At 29.7% G+C, this 23,292-nt stretch overlaps 1 protein-coding gene across 1 annotated transcript in view; it reads right to left on the bottom strand.

Moving 5' to 3' along the window:
- The window catches only part of LOC129989222 (F-box/LRR-repeat protein 16-like), a 117,310-nt gene that overhangs the window by 23,156 nt on the left and 70,862 nt on the right, over positions 1-23,292 (bottom strand). The window contains exon 4 of the mRNA XM_056097600.1: positions 9,546-9,694. Coding sequence (XP_055953575.1) covers positions 9,546-9,694 — 149 coding nt within the window. The remainder of the gene's footprint in view (positions 1-9,545; positions 9,695-23,292) is intronic.

Raw genomic sequence — 23,292 nt, forward strand, 5'->3', positions numbered from 1 at the left:
AAATAAAAATTCTTTTCAAATTTGTAATTCAAAACCAGAATACGAAAGCGAGAAAAAGTCATTTGTAGGTAATATATGAAGGCTTTTGCATGAGATGCTGCAGTTTCATTTCGAAAATATGGAAATAGGATCATTTTTTTCCCTCTTCAATGTTTTTTTCACTTTCTATTTCTTAAGAAATTCATTCATTTAAAATGGGATTTTATTAAATTCTTAAACAAGCTGATGAAATATATGAATATTGGATAAGTCTGTGAAAGTCAAGAGAATTTTTTATTAGTTTTTATACTTTTGTATGAAGTATATGAAGATAATGTATTTTAAATGTCAAAATAATTCAGCATTGCGATTTCGATGATATTCGATGTGTAACTTTTTTAAGGTAGGACTCTTTTTGAGTAATAATAACAACTTGCATCAGCAAATATTTTAATTCGAGCCTTTTTTAATAGAATAGACCATTTTTTGAATCAATATAGTGAATTTTAATCGAAACAAGGCTTGTTGAATGAATTGATTATGTGTGGGACAATTCCGACTTACATGGTATTATTCCTAAATTAAGTGCGCGGTATTACCCAATACTAAAAGTCTTTTTACCTAATGTGTATCTTATTTATTTTATAGATCTCTCGAAATTATACAGAAATATTAATAAGGGGTCTTAGAACCAATATCAACTAAAAGCAGTATTAAAGAAGTTTTATAATTAAATTACAGTTACTTTTAATTTTGTTAAATAATGTTTGTGTTAATTTGTTCATTAAAAAAACCAGCGAATTTTCCACTCCAAAATAGAGTTATTTTAACATTTTTGTTTGTAAACATGAAATTTTTAAGAAGCGGTAATATTTGCTCTCCATTTAAGCCAAAAGTCATATGCACGGAATTTTCCCACTCAGTACGCCGAATTACCCGCCACATGGGATAATACCACGTAGATACACTTTTTAGAAGAACCTTTTACTTTTTTAAAAAGTAAATTGCTTGGATAAAAAAAGAATAGTTCTCAATTCGCCCTCAAGATTGAATTTAATGAATATTAAATGTTAGCTCGTGTAAGAAAATTATTAAATGTATTATTGCAAAAATCCCTTAGGGTCGCGGAATTGTCTAACTCTCCTTTACATAACAACGCTTTCATTGGATAACTAATATCCATATGGACATTTTTCGACAATTTGTTTTTTGGTTTCTTATTTCTTCTTTATTTAACTTAATTTTAAATATCTTATGATTTAATTGCGATAAATCTTGGCGATTAGTCAAAATTTTTTAAATGAATAGTTAAAATAATTACTCTATTATTAATAATAATTTAATGTTACTAATTATTTGAAATCGCTGAAATGGAAATTTTGTAACATAAATAGTAATACTTTTAGCATGATTTTAGTTGTTTATTCAGAGAAAATTAAAAATCACTTTAAGAAATTAAATTGTTTTGTAGTTTTGTATATTGCAAACGTGAGACTACGGTAAAATCTTTAAAATGGCCACGAGACTAAAATTGTTGTAAACATGATTTAACAACTGAACTCAAAGATTTCTGAAAAAAGCAAACGATAATTAAGGAATTTTTTTTTCAAACTTTTTTTTTTTTTTTTTTTTGTAAATATTAGTTTTATTAAAATTCTTTTCTTACAACTGTGAGCGATATTTTTTCACACAAACAAATTCTAGTTCCATATCCATTTTATAGATTAAAAGAATCTGATGCTCTGGCATTTTGGCAATTAAAGAAGTTTTATTTATAGTATTTTGTCGATGCTAAATGCTGATGCAATAAAAATGGTGAAAATTGCATTAAATTTTAACTTGATGGTTTTAATCTATTAATTTATCTGTAAATGATATTCTAGATTATCTGCTCCTTGAAAAATTTTCAACTCTGCATATTTTTCACATTAATTTTAAGATTGAAATCATGTACAGGGTGATCAAGAAATAACAGGAGGTGTTCGGAGCCATATACATTCGGAGTGTTATGTACTGGACGAAACATAAAAAAAATTGACCACCATATACATTAAAGTATGCGGTTTCGATTTGTCAAAAAAAAAAAAAAAATTAGTACCAAAATACGCCGATAGGGAAAATTCTGGCCCTGCGATCGAAAACTTCTATATGTAATTTGCATATACGGGTACTTTGTGACTCGAGGATAAAAGGAAAAGTTGCAGGAATTCAAGTCATTCTGCGAAGGTTCGCCCGTCGATGGCGTTGTCATTACGTGAACGTACCTTATTAGTCAAGTTGTATTATCAATGGGATGAAAATGCCAGTGCTACTCTTTGTGAATACCTTCGATTAAAACAGTTACGTAGAGGACCGAAGACCATAACTAACTTACTAAGAATGATAGAAAGATTTGAAACAACAGGAATTCTTGATGCGCAACCTCGCCGAGGACGTAAAGGTATGAAGCAGGAACAAGTTGAAAAAGTTGCAACTGCCGTTATGGATCAGGCGATAGCTAATAAGCAGCGTACCAGCAGTGCTTGTTCAATATCACGACAAAAATATATCTCGTTCTCGATTGTACTCGAGATATTGCGTAAAATCCTGAAATTTTATCCGTATAAGGTAACACCCATTCAAGAATTTCTCCAAGTGGACAGAAATACCCGATTTGAGTTTCCTTTGAGATTTTTGATTCAATTGGAAATGGATGACGAATTGCCTTGGAGGATATTATGGAGCGATGAAGCTCAATTTCATGTGGAAAGATCATGTCAGCGAATAAATGCCGATATGTGCGAGCCACTATTGAAAACCTCGTGTACCGCATTTTAAAGTTTAACTTCGTGTAATGTTTTTAATTGGTATTTGGTGTGTTGTTGTTTACTGTTTCCATTGTGTGTTGTTGTTTATTGTTTCCATTATGCATTGTTTATTCACACATTATGTGCTTGCAGCGCCAGGATTTCCCTTATCGACGTTTTTTGGTACTAATTGTTTTTGTTGACAAATCGAAACCGTATACTTTAATGTGTATGATGGCCACATTTTGTTATATATTGTCCAGTACATAACACGCTACAGGGCTCCGAACACATCCTGTTATTTCTTGATCATCCTGTATATCCAAAATTATAGTTGGAAACTTAAAAATTTTTATTACTTTCTTTTTCTATATGTAGAAATTTTATTTCTTCTTCAATTGTAAATATGATTGTACCATATATATTAAGGTACTATCGTAATTGTATTTGTATATATGATTGTACCATATATATTAAGGCATTATCATAATTGTGCTTATAAATATGATTGTTCCATATATATTAAAGTACAATAATAATTGTAAATATGATTGTACCATGTATATTAAGGTTCCATAATAATTGTATTTGTAAATATGATTGTACGATATATATTAAGACAACATAATAATTGTACTAGTAAATATGATTATACCATATATATTAAGGTACCATAATAACTGTACTAGTAAATATAGTTATACCATATATATTAAGGTACATTAATAATTTATTAGTAAATATGATTGCATCATATATATTAAAGAACCATAATAATTGTACTAGTAAATATGATTGCACCATATATATTAAGGTACCATAATAATTGTACTACTATATATGATTGCACCATATATATTAAGGTACTATAATAATTGTATTAGTAAATATGATTGCACCATATATATTAAAGTACCATAATAATTGTATTAGTAAATATGATTATACCATATATATTAAAGTACCATAATAACTGCACTAGTAAATATGGTTATACTATATATATTAAGGTACAATAATAATTGATTAGTAAATATGATTGATCCATATATATTAAGGTACAAAAATAATTGATTAGTAAATATGATTGCTCCATATATATTAAGGTACAATAATAATTGATTAGTAAATATGATTGATCCATATATATTAAGGTACAAAAATAATTGATTAGTAAATATGATTGCTCCATATATATTAAGGTACAATAATAATTGATTAGTAAATATGATTGCTCCATATATATTAAGGTACAATAATAATTGATTAGTAAATATGATTGTACCATATATATTAGGTACCATAATAATTGCACTATTGCAAGAAAAAATAAAATATAGAAAGTTGTAAGATTCAAGTCAAAATGATGAAAATTCTTAGAATAATTTATATATGAAATGAAATGAACAAACAGAAGAAATCCTTAATTTTCTTGAGAGAACTTTTTGGAAACTCAAAGTTTATTCTTATGCAAAATTTAATAACTAGATAAAGATTTTCTATTTCGAAGAATGTTTTTCTTGAAAAGGACTTAACGCCATGAAAAATTCTTGATTGGATTATTCTCATCCGAGTTCAAGGTCAGATGCAATAGGCCACATTCTCAACTTTTCTTTTATCGATTTTCTTTAGTCATCCGTGCGCAAACATTTTTCTCATGCGCAGTACAAAAGTACATCGATTATCAAAAAAATGTTATGTGAAAAGTTTGTTGAATTTGATTAAAATTTTTGTTGTTGAAGAATCGCCCAACTATTTTTTAATAAATCAGATTATATATTTTTCATTTATTTTTCCTGAAGCATTGCTTACTTTTAAGAATGGACAGAATGTTCTGAGCAAAAAAATTGCTTTCAAATAATAATAATAAATGACAATAAAGGTTTGTTCATGAAGATAGCATGAATGGGGAATCATTATTTTTCATTTCTTTTCTTTTTTTATTTAATGTTTTGAAATTGTTAGGTGATAACTTTGTTCTATTTTCTTTTTAACGCAGACGATAATGAAAGTTTGTGGTAAAAGTTCTTGATAGACAATGGCAATGTTCCGAATACTGTTTCTTTTTATATACTGGTTTTATAAGATCGATCACATGGAAATTTTTTTATGAACGTTTTTTTTTATTATACAAATTTAGAACATTCTGTTTTCTTTTTAATGTTAACTTTGTTCTAGTTCCTTTTTAATGGAAACGATAATAAAAATTTGTTATAAAAATTCTTCAGGCAGGCAGTGGCAATGATGCGAACGAATATAATTTCTTTTTATATACGAGTTTTATAAGATCGATCTGTAGTATTGTTCTACATGGAAATTTTTTGTGACATTTTTTTTGTTATACAAATTTAGAACATTCTATTTTCTTTTTAATGTTAACTTTGTTCTAGTTCCTTTTTAATGCAGCGATAAAACAAATTTGTGGTAAAAGTTCTCCAGGCAGGTAGTGGTAATGATTCGAATATTATTTCTTTTTATATACGAATTTCATAAGATCAATCAGTGGCATTGTCAAAATGGAATGTTTTTATGAACCTTTTTTTTTGTTACACACATTTAGAACATTATTGGATGTAGAAAGAAATAATTCGTTATGCACATATTTCCTGTATCTGCAATTGCTTTTCATCATTGCAAAGAAACATTAGAGGCGTTAAACTTGATGTTCAACAATCATTGCTTCAGTCGGTTAGATTTTCTGCTAAGATTTGAATATCAGACACAGCTAACCAAACTGAGGAGAACAGATACGGCAATAACTCAGACATCTATTTTGAATATCAAATTTTTGAAGACCTGAAACTAGGACATATAAATATATTTTTTATTTACTTTTTCGCTTTTCAACTTTCTACATAAATGAGAATAAAGAGTGAAATGACTACATCACGAATAGACAGCTGTTTATACTATCTAATGACGATGTTCCACGAACATCACGAGCTCAAGTCAACGTTTTGATCCAATCTTGTTCTTAATTTTTTTAATACATTTCGTTGTAGGTAGCAATGTTTCATTCTATTATTGTGACCTGTGTGCTTTTCTTGTTATGGATTGTAACATCTTAACACATTTTGGAATGTCTTCAATGGATTTTTGATACAAATTTTTTTAATATTGCTTTTCGAAAAGATTCATTTGTCTTGATTCTTTTCTTGAAATCCATTGCAGGAGTATTTGTTGATTATTTTTGATAAATATGAAAAATCGTGTTTCTTCTAATTATAATATCATGGCTAAAATATTCTGAAATAAGCACCTTATATTACATTTTTTTCTATTCTAAATTTTTAAATACTACGAATTTTTTTCTATTCTAAATTTTTTTCACGAAAATCACGAATTCTGGTCAAGGTTTTGATCTAAGATTGTTTTTAATTTTTTTGTACATTTCGGTTGTAGGCAGTGGTGGTTTATACAAGCCATTGTGATTCTTTTGTCTCTCCAGTTATGAATTGTAACATCTTAACATATTTTGGAATGGATTCAATGAAATTTGACACTTTTTTTTAACCTTAATGCCGTTTTTTGAGGACATTCATTTTTCGTGATTCTAAGCAATTTGAAATTGATTGATGGTATTCATTGATTATTTTTGATAAATCTGAAAAATCGCGATTCTTCTAATAATTATATTACGGCTCAAAAAATTATTAAACAAGCATTTTGCATTAAATTTTTTCTATTATAAATTTTTAAATTTCATTGTAATTTATTGATATTTTAGCATTAAGAGCACCTCAGAAGATGCGATATTTCTAAAAAAAATCTTCTTTAAATACACAGTTACTCATCACTTTCTTGCATGCGAAGTGTGCAAACAGAAAAATTATGGTCGCTATACAACGAGGCACAAGGGCTTTCTTTGTCCTGGAGGTAAGGTCTTGGTTTCGGAACTGGAGGGTTTCAGGTTCGAGTCCCGATTTCACCGAAGAACCGTCGTGTAATCGGGTCTGGTGCATGCCAAATTCGTTGAGACCAAACGTCCTCCCGCTGGTGTGGTGTGGAAGTTTGGAGAATTGGAATGCCAGCTCAAGTGTTGTTCTCGTCATCTGATCGCGGTTCAAAGTTACGAGATCCGTCCCGAAATAGCCCTAATATTGCTTTAAAACGTAGCGTTAATGTAACTAAACTAAAAAAACTAAACGAAGTAAAAGACGCCCATGTTATCAAATCTTTGCTCAAAGTTATAAATTTCATGTAGGATTGGGGTGGAGAATGACATCTTTATTAAGTAGTAAGAGAGAAAAATATAGAGGAGACTTATCTCTCACTGCTTTGAAAATAAATTTGAAAAAGAGCTCAGTAGGTAGTTGATACAGTTTTAAAGGCTCCTCATCGAAAATGTATCGATCCTGCTTTTATTAATTCAGGATTGCTAAATGCAGATGTTTTTGTACTGCAAGCGCATTACTTTTTTACTTGTCATTGTTAACACTTAAACAATAGAGCGATTTTTTTTATTCAAAAAGTTTCCGAAAATTTATACACAGCTATTAATGACAGGCGGCCCGCATTTCTCCTGCTTTGCAACATTTTGTGGCATATTTAGATGACGCGTGTAGTTAAATTTGGACTTCGGATTTGACGTCACTTAAATTGCCCTTCCTCATTTGATTGTTGTAAAAACAAATCATTCGTTTTTAGTCATTTCGAGATATTTTTAAATTAATTGTTTTATTGTTTTCATCGTCTTTGTAACACGTTAAATTACTGAAAAAATGAAAGCAAATCTCTGTTTCTGCTCCTTTTTCTATTTTTTTCAAAACATAGCTTTATTTAGAATATTTTTTGTTTTCTGAAATACCCAGTTTCTTTTCCTTGCCATTTCAAATTGTAAGCGATACTTTTAAAACGTAGATATATATGCTCGTAACAGGAAAAAGTGTAACTGACGTTGTTCTTTTGAATTCTTTCAAAATGATTAACAGTGCGTATACTTTTTCTTATTTTCTAGAGAAAGTATATGAATCGTTAAAATATTTGAGCTCGAGATTCTAACGGATCTCCAAGTTTTAGACCTTCATGATTTCGAAAAACATTTTGGAAAATGTCCATTTATCTGTTTGTCTGTGACAAAGATAGCTCAAAAACGCTTTGAGCTAGACTGTTGAAATTTAGTATACTGTTGTAGTGGATTGTTATGAGCGAAGATAGAACCTGGGACCTTGTGGTTCGCAGCCGAGTAACAAGACTACAAGATAAAAGTAATTACTCGTGTTTCGTAGCTTATCTGGCTTATAAGCTTTCACTACAGTACTCTCCCTCCAGTGAGTCGGAGGTGAGACGAACGATATGACTGTTGAGTGGTGATGTATTATCTGTTGAGTCTAATGCACCTGTATCCATTTGAGTAGCACCAAGCGTTAGGGCGAGCGTGTGTGGGTGAGTGGTTGCTGTTGCGTCAAGTGAATCTGACGAATTTGGGTTGCTGTGGGTAGATGGCGCCACAACAGCTGTACGAAGGTTGATGATTCATCGTGATTCAAATCATTGCGTTTGTGAGTTATGCGGAAATACAGACTGACAGATGGACAACCTTTTGACAAAATTAGTTTAAAATTTGATAAGAATCTATACTTTACATGGTAAATCTGTATACCAAATTTTATTTATCTAGCTCTTTGCATTTTGTAGTTATCGAGTTCACCTGTACTCGAATAGTTGGACAGACAGACTTCCTCTGAATGGATTTTGTTCAAAATTTGACAGAAATCTGCAAATTTGGTCTAAAGTCCATATACTAACTCTCACCCGTTTAGCTCAAAGGGCCTTTGAATTACCTTGCTTACAAACAAACATGGCCTGGTTGGTAGGGAGTTGAATTCGCATCCCTTGGGTTGCGAGTTCAAACACCACCGGCCGAAAGCTCTCCGTGTGTGTGGTGGCTGGCGCACATAAAAATATGTTGTGGTCACAAAGTCCACCGTTTCGAGAGTAATACCACTGGAAGTACTGATTCAGAGGTGATGGTTCTATGATTCAGGTCTAAATTACGATCTGTGGATGAGTGAATGAAATGCATGAATGAAGTCCGGCCCCGTAAAAAGGATTGTGACGTGTGAGCAGCCAAATCGTACTCTTGGACGAAGTTGATGCTACTGAAAAAACAAGAGACCCTCATTCGGCTTAAATCGCTGATAGATAACTGTCAGCGGGCTTGTAAAGTGCCATAAGTCACAACACATACAAACATAAGTTCTTTTTTGAAAGCAGGAAAGTGAAATATGGAGATACTTCAAAGTCTCGAGTTCGAATTTTCTGACAATTATAATACTTTCTCTATATTTCGTAAATGAGAAATTAATAAATTGATAAGAATAATTTTCTATTGGTTTGAAAGTTAATTAAATAACTTCAATGATTGTTCACATTTTAATGTTATATTTGGAGATATTTATTGTTTAAGGTAATAATACGCACAATCAAAATCAATCCCTTCACTTTCTTTTATATAGTGTGTCCCTATTGCCGGCATATAATTGCATATTAACGTCAAAAATCAAATCTGAAGTCCCGATTTTGATTTCAAACATTTGCTATTAATTTTAATAATCTTCTTAAATTGATATTTTTGTCTTCGAAAACCACGGGTAACGTACTCGTTGGCATTGGCAAGGTATGGCAACAATGCAAAACAGCCAAAATCAAGATAGATGACAAGAAAAATAATACTTCTCATAGGATTGCCAAGAACTATTCTCATTGCTTGTTTGGATTACCATATTGGCGAGAAACTCATGGGAGCAAATGGTGGATTTCAACGGAAGCTTGGCTTACCTGCCAAAGAGAGAATCTCCAGATTCCTCATGTTGCAGACGTGCGTGAGTCCGAAGTCTCTCAGCTGTGTGCACCACCTCAGATACAAGACTCGGATGGTGGTGATAGTGGACACATAGCCCACTCCAAGGTCTGTCACGTGCACACACCTGCGAAAGAAGGAACAAAAATTAATAATTATCGCATGGTTATCTCACTTATTCCTATCTGTACCTGTAACATAGAAGAGTATGTGTGCGTGTTGCCATTCTACAGGTTAGACTTAAGAGCTGTCCGATTTCGAACAAATGTGCCTTACAGGATGGGAATGTGCACCTCGAAGAAATTTAAAATTTTGATTGATTAACAAAATTTAATTAATTAAAATTGTGATCAATTAACTTAAAATGCTAATTGGTTAGATTAAAATTTTAATTGTATAATCCAAATTCGGACAATTCCACAATAATTTCCGAAATATTATGCCACAACGATTATTTTTACTCCATTTTAAAATCTCAAAAAGTTTATATATATCACAGTTTGATGTTTAAAAATATATTTTTGAGGAAATCATAAATATAAATGAGTATAAAAGATTTAATGAACATTTAGCAGAACCAGTATTTCTGAAGAATTAGTTAACCACCAAAAGTGGTTAGTTTTCGGCATTTCTCATCTTTTTAATCATAAATTTTAAATAGCTGTTACCTCAAGTTAAATGCTTCTTGGAGCCAAACTCGACCTAGGTGGAAAGTTCCAATCATATTAAACTTTAATGTGCTTTGCCATCGAAGTTTATGTTTTTCTCAGAAAAAATATTAGTTTCTTACTTGATTCAAATGAATATCACATTTAAAAAGTTTATATTTGACTCATCATATTCAAAATACTGATTTAAAGCATAGCTTCTCAATTTTTGATACACAATTTCCTAGGAGTAAGCGGCTGGAGATTTAGAGGTGTGAATTTTTAATGGTAAAAAACATGAAATAAAAAAAAAGTTTTAGATAGCAGTGAAAGAGAAATATCAAGAATTATTATAAACAATAGAATAAAATAAAAAAATAAAAGTAAAGATCATGAAGTTATTAAATAAATTTAATTATTTTGATTCTTTAGCAAACCTATACCTTAATCTCATCAATAAAAACTTCTCAGTAATAAGAGATAATTAGACAGTGGGAGTGAGGGGGGGGGAGTCTTGCAGTAAAGTTATATAAAAAAATGATAAATCAAGGGTTATAAAAAAAAGATTGGAATCTTCTGATTTAGAATATTATCTCCTACTTAATTCATTATTGAAATATTAAAATGTGCTTTATTCCATTGTGCATTGTTATTCAGCAAATTTTCATGAAGCATTTCCTTAAACATTTTTGTTTCATATACTAGGAGACAAAAAGCGAAATTTTTCAGTATTCGTTTAAGAAATCCTAGTCCAATTTATCAATTATTATATCAAACTCCAGGTGGCGCCTGTGACAGATGGTTTTCGCTATGTACCATGCGGTATAATCCACTGTTTATTTCAGATCTTATATTTACAAAGATGTAATGTAAGATCTAATGTTATTAATTAATGTTAAGACCTAATTATTAACGAGATTATTTTACTCCGGGAAGGGACAGAAACATAAAAAAATGTAGATAGAACATTAAGTATATACTTTCAATAAGATATCTTATTAATTTCAGAGAATAAAATAATTTAAAACCTATCAAATAGGTAATAGGTAGGCGAGAGGTAATAATAATTTTTTACTTATATAATTAATTATTAATTTATTTCTTTAATGAAACTTCACCTCAAAAAAATGTTCTAATCACAGAGTGCACGACACAAAATGAGTCCTACAGAAAGAATAAAAGCTATAAATAATGCATTTAAAAATATTAAAATCATGTTGTAAGTTTAACTGTTGTATTCCGTTATTTTTGAAAAGATTGCAGACCACATAAAGAATTCAAAATGTGCAAACATTTGATTTTAGAAACATGGAAGGACATATTAAAAAATATTGCATTCGCTTAGAATTATAGGATCTTTAATATCTAAATCTTTCAGTGGCAACTGAATTAAAAGTCAACAATAATTATGAAATATTTTTTTTGTCTCAAATTATCTTTCTATTATTAATATGGACGTAAATAATATTAAATGTCCAAAATAAAATATGGTATCAAATTATAAAATTAAAATCTCAGTTCAAAGCGTTTAAAGGTATAGTGCCTAAAGTTTCTTGCATTTAAATTAACAAGCCGTCTTTGGCGACCAGCAATTTCGCCCAAATTGTCGACTTTTTAAGCTGTTAAATAATGTGGAATGTATATTTTTTAAAATTTCATATTATTTGATAAGGTCGAAAAACATGAATTTAATTAAATAAGTTAAAACAAATTTTAGCATGTACAAATTAAATGTATATTAGAGAAACATATAGGATTTTGAACATGAAATTTGAATTTTCTAATAAACAACTATTTGGATTTGCCTGAACTCTGGATTCGATCTAATAATCATTTGATTATTTTAAGATTTCATTTAATAACCATCCATAAAAGATACAAGATATCAGCCTTTTGAATTTCTCAATGGACTATTTCCTACATTTTCATATTACTAATAACAGAGCAAGTTTACAATCTTGATTTCTTTTATTGTAGATTTGTATTCATTCCCAGCGGCTGATTCTCATTCCCTAAATCTTGATTTTCTTGGTTTTCCTAAAATCCCTTAACAATTTCCATTTAGTAAGAATTCTCTCTATTAAGTACACGCTCAATTTCTTTAATATCAATTATGCTATGATCTACCCTGTTTCTTTTCGGTTGCTATGGTAATATCAATCATGTACATTAACACGAAGATGACTGGAGTTGCCATAGAAACAGTTTTTAAAACCGACATTTTCAAACTATTATAAATGATATGTTTGTATGTGTCGTGTTATAATTTGATTTTCGACTTGTTTCAAATATACAATTTCAAGAATTCTTGACATTAAGAAGAAATATGCTATGCTCTGCACATGCTCATTTTAAAATGATTTTCTACAAATACTCATTTTTTCTTCGAATATACAATGTATTGTTTTTAAATTTTAATAGGCTAAGCAGATATATTTTCACGTATATTGTGAAATTCGTATATTTGATTGTGAATTCAGGCGAGTTTGCAAATTGTACAGACTCAGTCTATGGCAAAGGATACCGACGTGCTCTGATTGGTTTAAGCCTTGGCATCCTTTTGGCAATGTTTTGCACTCATAATAGTCTAGTTTTCGCTTATTTGGCTCAAGCATTTTACCTTTCATTAGTTTTATGGAAGATACGAGTGAATATCAACACGCTCTAATTTTTATTAATATAATTGTTTTCTCTAAATATTACTAGTAATACTACTAATACTAATTAATAATTATAATAATAAATATCACTAATAATACTAATAATACAAGTAACTAATGTTGTTTATGCACAGAAGTATAAAAACTATATGAAAGTAATTACTCAACATATGATGCAGCAATGAAATAATTCTTATTTTTCTATGATTTTCGTGCTTTTATTAGATAATTTATGCAGTCATTGAAACTTGCTGCTGAACGTTTGTTACTTTCCCATCAACTACATATGGGGAGGTGATTACTTAATCCCAAAACGTATAAATATGTAAGCTTTAACGGAATATGTAATTTCGTAGCTAATTTTTTTAGTTATATCAAAATAACATTAAGAAGAAACACACATAAAAATATTTTTAATAAATTGTAATTTTTATATTTCCTGAATTTAAGTTTCAGGATTTGATCTTTTCTGCTGTATATGTGTTCCAGATTAATATTACACGTAAACCATAAAAAATAGGGGAGGGGGGATAAATTCACATATATTATTTATTTTTATAAAAAAATATTTCGGTATGGCATCTTTTTGGCAAAACATTGCCAAAAAGATGCCAAGGCTTAAACCAATCAGAGCACGTCGGTATCCTTTGCCATAGACTGAGTCTGTACAATTTGCGAACTCGTTGAATTCAGTACACTGTGAGCAAAAAATAAATAAAAACATTTCGGACTTTTCAAAAATATTTTTTTGAATAGTTGCTATACACAAAAACGCATTCAAATATTGTGTACCGTAAACAACACAATTGATGAAAGTTTCAAAGCATAATTAACTTTCTGTGAAATAGTGTGAGCCCAGATCTTTTGCTTCATGAATTTCCGGCCGGTCCTCTAATGGTTCTTGGGATCGAATCTTCACAAAAATTGGGAGTTAAAGAAAATTCTTCACATGATCTATGTTCAAAGACAGTTCGTCTAGCCTTTCTGGGGAAATTCGAAAGTATTCGGATACAGTGTAACTCAGATTTCTAGTCCAGATCTTAGCTATGTCATCCGGGCTTGTTTAGAGAACCGGAAATACCATACTTCTACTTTATCAGGAATATATGGTTCATATTTTAATGGATCAACTGGAATTTGAACCGCCGCCACTATTATATAATGTTTTAATCTATTTCAGGGTTTTTTCTTTTTCTTTTTGCTTCTTAAATTTGTTATTCTGATAAGAATTGTTGATTAAAATTACAAGGCATGATATCATTTGACAACGTTTTTTACCATAATCGTGTTCTAGGGGGAAAAGAATGATATTTGAAATCAAACTTAATTCACTTTATTTATTTAAAATCTCGATGATAGATTTCTAAAGAATATGCGATGGAAATGTTCAATTATTTTTTTAAAGGAGAATAGTAAACAATTTTTTAATATTTTCAAAATTCAGTTTTCCATTAATAGCATTTGAGATAATTTTCATCAAAAGACCTTTTAAGATTTAAACTTGTAGCAAATAATAATGAAAAATCTAAATTAAATAATTCAATTAATATCAAATAGCAAAAACAATCGAAAATTCCCTAATTCTCTTAAAATTTAGTAATTTATTTTTATTCTCATCATTATTTTATAGTTTTTGATAATACTAACTATTTTGGGCCAATAATTTTAACCGGTACATAACCATTTTGCCACTTAACTTTCATACTGAGTTTTACAGAGAATAATATAATATTTTTTAACAACCTATAAGTAACTTAACTTAATAACTTAACATAATATAATATCTTTTTTTTACGATGTTAACATAAAGAATATTTTCGTACATAAAATAATCTTTCCTCTCAAAAGCGTAATCGATTTTGGAAGACTAGAAGAATGACAACAAATAATCTTTCAAACAAGAATATAGTAAGAGTGGGATTTTAGAATTAAACCTGCAGATCTGTGTTAAATTGGGTTTATACGATCGGGAGGAATTTTTTGAAAAGACGTTCGAAAATAGTTACATATTTTAATATTCTCATAGAAAAAGCTTGAAAAAATATCTATGAAACGAAATATACCAGTTAAATGACAAAGTTTTAAAAAAATTGGAAAAAAGGACTTTTTTTTAAATTCAAAAGAGGTATAAAGCAAAAATTTTCTACTCTAGAGGTTTGTGAACTGATTTGATTAAAACTTTGCAGAGAGCTCAAGAAATACATTATAACTAAGCCCTGACCTAAAAAAATAAGCTGTATTTCTATCCATTCTTTAAATATTGGGGTTCAACTGATAAATAACACGAAATTTTCATTTTTTTTTTACTGCATTGTGAAGCCCTAAAAATAAGAGACTGTAAAATATTTCTACATTAACAGATATAGTATTATCTAATTCAGGCGCTTCGGAATATTTTGAAAAATTACTATACGAAATATGAACAAAAAATATGCATTAGATTTTAATTTATGAGGTTTTCCGTAAGAAAATTCTATCAAAGATCAGAATTTGAGAAAATAGCATCTAAAGATGTAAAATGCGATTAAAACATTTGTAAATGCAAATAAAAAAATAAATATAACTTCCCAAAAAATAGGTTTAAAAGCAAAATTCTAAAGGCTTTATAAAGAAATCTGTCCAAGCATTAAGAATATTAAATAGGAACAAAAATTCCTAATTCCTCAAAAAAATCGACTTTTCAATGTAGTCGCCTATCTTAAATAGGTTTCAGAAGACGCGTATAAAACATGAATTTTGATTTTCAAATATTATTAACCGCATGCGAGTTATTCATCGCCAAGAAAAATTCTCCAAAGATCACACGATAAATTCAGTAAAAATGCTAATTTCATTCTAAAGTTCTATATTTCGTAACTATTATTCCTCAATGAAATGTATAGCTTTCGCAGCTTTGTTCTATGTCCACAGTTTTATGCGAGGGAAGGAGGTTAATACCTTTATTGCAAAGTATGCGAAATATTTTTGTTTTTGAAAAACTACTCCCACTGATTATTTTCTATGAAATATTCTGATTTCTATATGTATTATCAGATCCGCGCCATCTTCATTTTTGGGAGATATAAAAAAACAAATCTTTGAGAAAATTCTAAATCTAAACATGAGAACAGATTTTGATAATTTATTTCACTATTTTCCTACTAACTAAACAGTCAGAAAACGCTATATTTTTTTCTCCACGGAAATTTAAAATAAATTTTTTTTATTGTGATAAAATATAGTCAATCGCAATTGATTGGCTTAACTAAATGGATGCTAATAGTACATTGGCTGCCGTTGGAATCGTCAGTAACTCTCACCAGATATTGGACGAATTCCATTCACTGGAAGTTTGTCATTTCGAATGCAAAATGAAAACGATTACTTCAAAAAACAAAGCACTGGATAGATTAACCCACAATTTTAACATTTAGATTTGGAACAAATTTTAAATCAAACCCATCAAAGAAATGTCGTTTGTCCTTCAGTACATTCGAGTGCATGTAAAGGTGATTACACAGAAACGTGACGGCCCAGATAAATTACATTTAGATATGATTTTCTTCTTTTTTTTATCTTTCTGTCTCAAATTTTGCTTTCAATAGGTCAGCAAATATGTGTCCAAAATGCATACTCGGTTTCCTTATTATCCATGAAAAATGAAAATAAGAGAATGCATGTGGCGTTAGCGGCCTGGTCTAAAGTTAACGATTTTAGTGTAGAAAAGAAGGAGAAGGAGAATGAATTTAATTTGCCATTATAATCGCACAGTAATTACATTACTTAAGCAAACTCTAGAAATTCCTTAAAAATATTTTTCTTTCTAGAAAATTCTAGAAATTTTCTAGAAAGAAAAAAACTCTTATAATTCCGCAATATGGTACTTTTAACGTGATAATATAATTGTTCGGGATGATTCGTTAACGTGATTGCTCCCGATAATTATTCACGATATCGTGATCAAGTTTTATCATGATCGCATAAGGCGACATGCAAGATACGAAAATCGTTCAAAAACTCTACAAGCCAGACAGTTGGATCTAGATTTATCAAATGTGGCAAAAAGTTACTTCTTAAGTAGTAAGTGCTTACTAATAAGAACTTTTCCAATTTTTAATTATATGCTTTATTAAAAATTAATCAACATAATAAACATATTATTCGGAATATATTATTACAAAAAAACATTTTTACACCACTATAAACTACAAAGTATAAGCTTTTTTTATTACTTTTTTTTCAGATAATTTTTAAAGTATAATTTAAAACTATACTTTTTATTGTTTTATAAACGCTTTCGAAACGAGAATTCCATGAGACGACATGCCCTATTGAAAATCCTGTATAAACTTTAAGTGACTCAGAGTGATTTCAGAATGAGGTCTCTAATTTCTTTTACAAAGCTCTATTACGATTTTCTATTAGCGATTTACAGTCTGTTTTGTGTTGTAAATATCGACAAGTGCTATTATTTGAGAATACCTTGTTGCCCCCCTCCCTGAATTTCGAATTTTTCAGGAGTATTCTTGGATTAAAGGGGCCTCGGTGGCCTGGTGGTAAGGTCTCGGCTTCGGAACCGGAGGGTTCTCAGGTTCGAGACCCGATTCCACCGAAGAACCGTCGTGTAAGGGGGTCTGTTGCACGTTAAATCCGTCATTACCAAATGTCCTCCCGCTGGTGTGGTGCGGTGTGGAGAGGGGGGTGCCAGCTCAGGTGTCGTCCTCGTCATCTGACCGCTGTTCAAAATGACGAGGTCCGTCCCAAAATAGCCCTAGTGTTGCTTCAAACGGGACGTTAATATAACCAAACCAAACCAACTTGGATTAAAGTATCATTTTCCATTATCTTGAATTTTGGAAACAACCGTACACAAACCAAACAATATTCTTAACAATATTTTCAGTTAGTTCGAGGTGGAAATTAAGATGAAACATTTGTATTCAGATGAAATTATTTAAAATGGTTTTAGACTAAAACTCATTAACTTTCAATTAATGAGTCAAAGTTTGCTAAAATAAACAATATACCTGTTTTCTGAACAAAGCATATAAATTTCTAACATTAATAAAAAAAAAGATAGTGTATGTTCGTGTGCATCGTTATATTTGTATGTACATATTCTGTATCTATATGGTATTTTTGAGTGAATGAATTTGCCGTTTGTCACTTTACGGAGCATATGCATGGATTTAAAAGTTACAAAATTTCGCACAAATATGCTAAAAAATGATTAGATTTAGAATTTTGGGTTACTATTTTCAATAAAGATAACTTAAAATAATTGCACAGATTTCAGATATCTGTATCTTTTTTGTAACCAATGATGGGGAAAAAAATATGTGAACACAATCCGGAAAGAAAAGTTTAATTTGAGCACTTAATAATTGCCCTGTATGAGGCACACGGGTAACTCAAAACAACTACGCCATGATAAAATGAAATGAAGGCATAAAAAGTGATTTCAGAAGATTTAAGTTGTCACAACCAGAATATGAAGGTACACATCAGCAATGATCGTGTTTGATGCGAAATGTATTACCACAAGGAAAACGTAAAATCACGTATGGTAATTATTAAGGATACAAACAAAACTTTATACTATATTGTTAAGGGAATCCAGGTAGTGGCTGTTTTGATGCGAAATGTATTATTACAAGGAAAACGTAAAATCACGTATGGTAATTATTAAGGATACAAACAAAACTTTATACTATATTGTTAAGGGAATCCAGGTAGTGGCTGTTTTGATGCGAAATGTATTACCACAAGGAAAACGTAAAATCACGTATGGTAATTATTAAGGATACAAACAAAACTTTATACTATATTGTTAAGGGAATCCAGGTAGTGGCTGTATACGGCACATGAAGTCTAATAAGCGTGATGATAAATAATTATGCTGTATTCCATAAGAAAGCCTGAAACACAGCTATAAAATTATGACCAAGGTGTACACAAGAAAATGAGCAAAACATATGCAGACAGCAAATCGTTAATTAAATAACAGCAACAACACAATAGTGTTTGGCATACCCCTTCACAATACGATAACAGTCCAAAGAGAGAATTACTACCGCGTATGAGTGATTAATCTTGTAAAATATATCTCCTACAATATACAATATATATACTACTACCTATAAATCTCCCTACAATATATGGAATTTTCTAGAAGGATCCTCAAGTCTCGGTTGTTATTAGAGATAACTTCATAATTCTTTTGTTCAATAGAAGTTTCATTTTTGTCAATAATTCGTCGTTACCAAAGCTGGGGACCACTGTCCTAGGATCTATTATCCATTAAGAAATCTGTAAATCTCTCTTTTCAGCTATGATACTAACACTGCAAGGAAGTAATATTACAAATTCGTAAAAATATTATAATTAACTGTTTTCTTGTTACCGATCTTTACAAAAATGTTATAATTATTTGTTAATGGTGCCACTTTTTTAAATAATCCTATAATTTATTAAAAATCAAGTAAAATTTTGATATTTTTCATGATAATTTCGAATAATATTATAGCGTCAAAATGTTTCTTACACCATTTTACAACTTGTCAATCCAATAATTACTAATTGCCTACCCTTGAGAAATTCCCTATATTTTTATAATTTTATAAATATTTTTAAATCACAATAATATTTTTCTTTGTTTTTAATGAAATTCAAATAATTCGCATTGTTTCTAAAAACATTTGATGGAATTTTTTTCTTCCAGTATAAAAAGTGAAGGCAAGAAAATGTTATGTTTGCATGTTGAGAAATTTTCATAGTAAAGCACGCGTTTCTTTTATGCTTTTTTATATTTTTTAGATTATTAGATATAGTTTAACTTCGAAAATATCTGCCAATGAAAATTTTTTATAGTTTGCTCATTTTTAGTTACTGATCTTTTGTTATATCATAAGTTAGTGCATAAAAATGTTATTGCTCTGTTAACCTAAAATTTTGGATTTTATTGTTACTTATTATATTTTTATTGTATCTCTACGCTATACGCAATCGTTTTATTTAAACCATTAAGTGAATTATAAATGTGTTTTTGGTACACACGTAACTATTACAGATAGTTTATTTCTATTTACCTTCTTATATTTTTATAAGCCTTTTAGCAATCAGTTAGAAAACACGTTATTGGTTTTGTTGAATTTCTTATTTTATGGTTATTAATTCAAATCAAAACTAAATCTAGTTAGAAAATAATTGTATGTGCCTCATAAATAGAACAGATGTAAAGTTTCTTAAACAGAGCAATTTAAATTAATACGAGATTGCAACTAAGAATTTCTTTCTTTAGGTGTCCATTAAGACCATTCTACAGATAAGAAATTAAACTGGCAATAAAACCAATAGCCTACCCAACGAAGAAGCTGGTCGCCAAAGGTAACTAGCATAAGAACGAAGAACGCTTCATAACTTGATGGTGCGCTCTAGGTTTAGTATCCAAGGAAAGTGAATATCAAACCTGATTCTTTCAAAGATGGGCTCTTGGTTGAAACTTTCAAGTAGAGGAGCACATGAAGGTTCTATCTAAAATTCTTATAAAATTTATCTAAGTTATATCTACCTATACAAAAACATGGTAGTCCACAGGTTGTAGTTTTTGATTACAAAATCGATTAATAAATAAATCGAATAAATAAACCTACAATTAATGACAAATAACAAATATGGCATTGAAATGGATAAAGTCGGTAAATTTTTATTAGAAATTAAAAATTAGAACGATGTTTATTTACTTATTTATATATATGATATATATGTGTACTGTCAAATTTGTCGAAGGCAAATATTTGATTATTTGATTCCATTTCCAGTTGTGATACATATTTTAACCAATGGTAGTGGTCTCCCAAAACTGTCTCACATATTCTCTAAAGAAGGGGGTAATCCCACAGATCGGCTTGAATGGCATTGGCGCACAATAGGCACGAAATATTAAAATTTGGCGTGAATTCAGCATTTTCACTGAATCAATCTTGTAATGGCGAATAACGATTAAGCCTTGGCATGGGTTAACACTATTCAGAAATCGAATTTTTTTTTTTAAATGTGTTTTTCTCAATTGATTGAAACCACCAAAATTTGACACTGAACTACATTTGTAATCACAAAATCACATGCCAAATTTCAGACATTACGTTTACATGCTTCAAAAAGTGCAGACTGACATATGTTTTTTTTTAACTATTGGCTCAAAATATGAAAGGAGTCTACGTTATTGATGATTTGTCTACATTACAAATTTTATTCATCTAGCTTTCCTCTTTTTGTAGTTATCGAGCTAATATATATTCCGTCAACAGGATTAGCAGACTTCCACTGAATGAATTTCGCTCAGCATTTGATAGAAATATGCAAATTTCATGTATAAATCATGCAGCAAAGCTGAAAACATTTCTGAGTTATCTTTGTGGCAGACAGACAGACGGATAAACATAATACCAAAATGCAGTTTTCGAACTCAAGGAAATCTAAAACTTGGAGATTCAGCAAAATATCGAGTTCAAAATTTTGCAATAATTTCTCTATATTTCGTATACGATAGAGTAAAAATGCAATGACACAGATTATATCGAGAAGTTAGTTTATTTTGTAGTATTTAAAAGATTTGTGGGATTTTCATGTATAACACATTTTTGCTCATACTCTGCATATATTTAAAAAATACTAAAAGAGAAATTGGGCTGGCTTCAATATTCTTCAAGCCAAAACTGGTCTTAAAATTCTCTCAATGCTTGAAAAGTCCTAATTTTGTTCTAAAATTTTATAGAACTCCAAATTGATCATTCTCAGATCAAGATTTGTTATTTACAAATAATTATATCATTTAATCCAAATTGATTGTTAGACTTCCATTAACTGTTAAAAATCACCATTTTTTAATTACTGTAATTAGAATTTTTTTTTTCTTGAATCTTTGATTAAAATCTTTTCTTTAAAATAATTTTTTCTTAAACGATTTAGAAAAATATAACTTCAGATAAAACATTTCTTTTCCTCTAAGTATATTCTGATTTATTAAAAAAAAACTCTTCGTTAAATAACACCTTTAAGAAACTAGTAGAAAAATGAATAGGAAGATTAAACAGATCAAATTAGAAAACAAATGATTTGGAACGGAAAAAAAAAATAAGAGGAATCCTTTTTTAGATAGCGTCAAATAAAATTTTTCGTTAATGTATGATGCTATATTATTTTTACACCTTTATTTTGCTTCTGGTTCTTTTATTTCCTCATTGCGTAATTGTCTTTCGCAATTTGATCTTTAAATGCAATATAACAAAAATATAAATATAATCTAGCTTTTATTAAAGAATAACATAACAGTATTTGAAAATAACTACTTTTATGCATTTCATTTTTACACTAAAGAATTTTATCCCATTTAAGTAATTACAATACGTATATTTTCATTATCAATCTAAGAAGACCAAATTATAGAAATGAGATCCGATGCTCTGAAATTGTATTAAAAAATATTTAATAAAATAAAATGAATTAAGAAAAATTTTAACATTAGGGAATTTTTATCATAAATTCAGATAATCGATGCCTTATTTGATGCCTTTTTTTAGAACTTAGAACAGAATTATCAATGTGATTTTATTCAAATGGAAATTTGATGTTCTAAATTTGAATTATAAATCGAATGATTATTCAAATGAGTAATTATCCAGTATAATTAGAGATTAATATTATTCAAACGAAGTAAAATGTATTTTCACTCATTCGATTGCGACTCTAGTTAAATGCAGCAAAAAATATCAGAACAAATTGGACATAAATAATAAGTTTGAATTTACTTCAGTGAATAACAAGTAAATCCCAAGCGACCGTGCAGAGGGTGTTACTAAGATACCAAGTAGATTAAACATCTGTACAGTCTTTATTAATATTATTCGTTTCAGTATTTTGTGATGACCACTTTTCGACGATTCTATCTCATTAAGGGGTGAGACGAGGAAGAATATTCGCATTTAGGATTTAACTGTATTGTTAAATCCTTCTTTCATCTATTTTCTCCTCATCTATTTCATCGAAATCCTCCTTTCTCTATACTCGTTTCATCTATCCTATTGCTAAATCCTCCTTTCTCTATACTTCTTCCATCTATCCTATTGCTAAATCCTCCTTTCTCTATACTTCTTTCATCTATCCTATTGCTAAATCCTCCTTTCTCTATACTTCTTTCATCTATCGTATTGCTAAATCCTCCTTTCTCTATACTTCTTTCATCTATCCTATTGCTAAATCCTCCTTTCTCTATACTTCTTTCATCTATCGTATTGCTAAATCCTCCTTTCTCTATACTTCTTTCATCTATCCTATTGCTAAATCCTCCTTTCTCTATACTTCTTTCATCTATCCTATTGCTAAATCCTCCTTTCTCTATACTTCTTTCATCTATCCTATTGCTAAATCCTCCTTTCTCT

Source organism: Argiope bruennichi, chromosome 10 (assembly GCF_947563725.1).
Source record: "Argiope bruennichi chromosome 10, qqArgBrue1.1, whole genome shotgun sequence".
Taxonomy (NCBI): domain Eukaryota; kingdom Metazoa; phylum Arthropoda; class Arachnida; order Araneae; family Araneidae; genus Argiope; species Argiope bruennichi.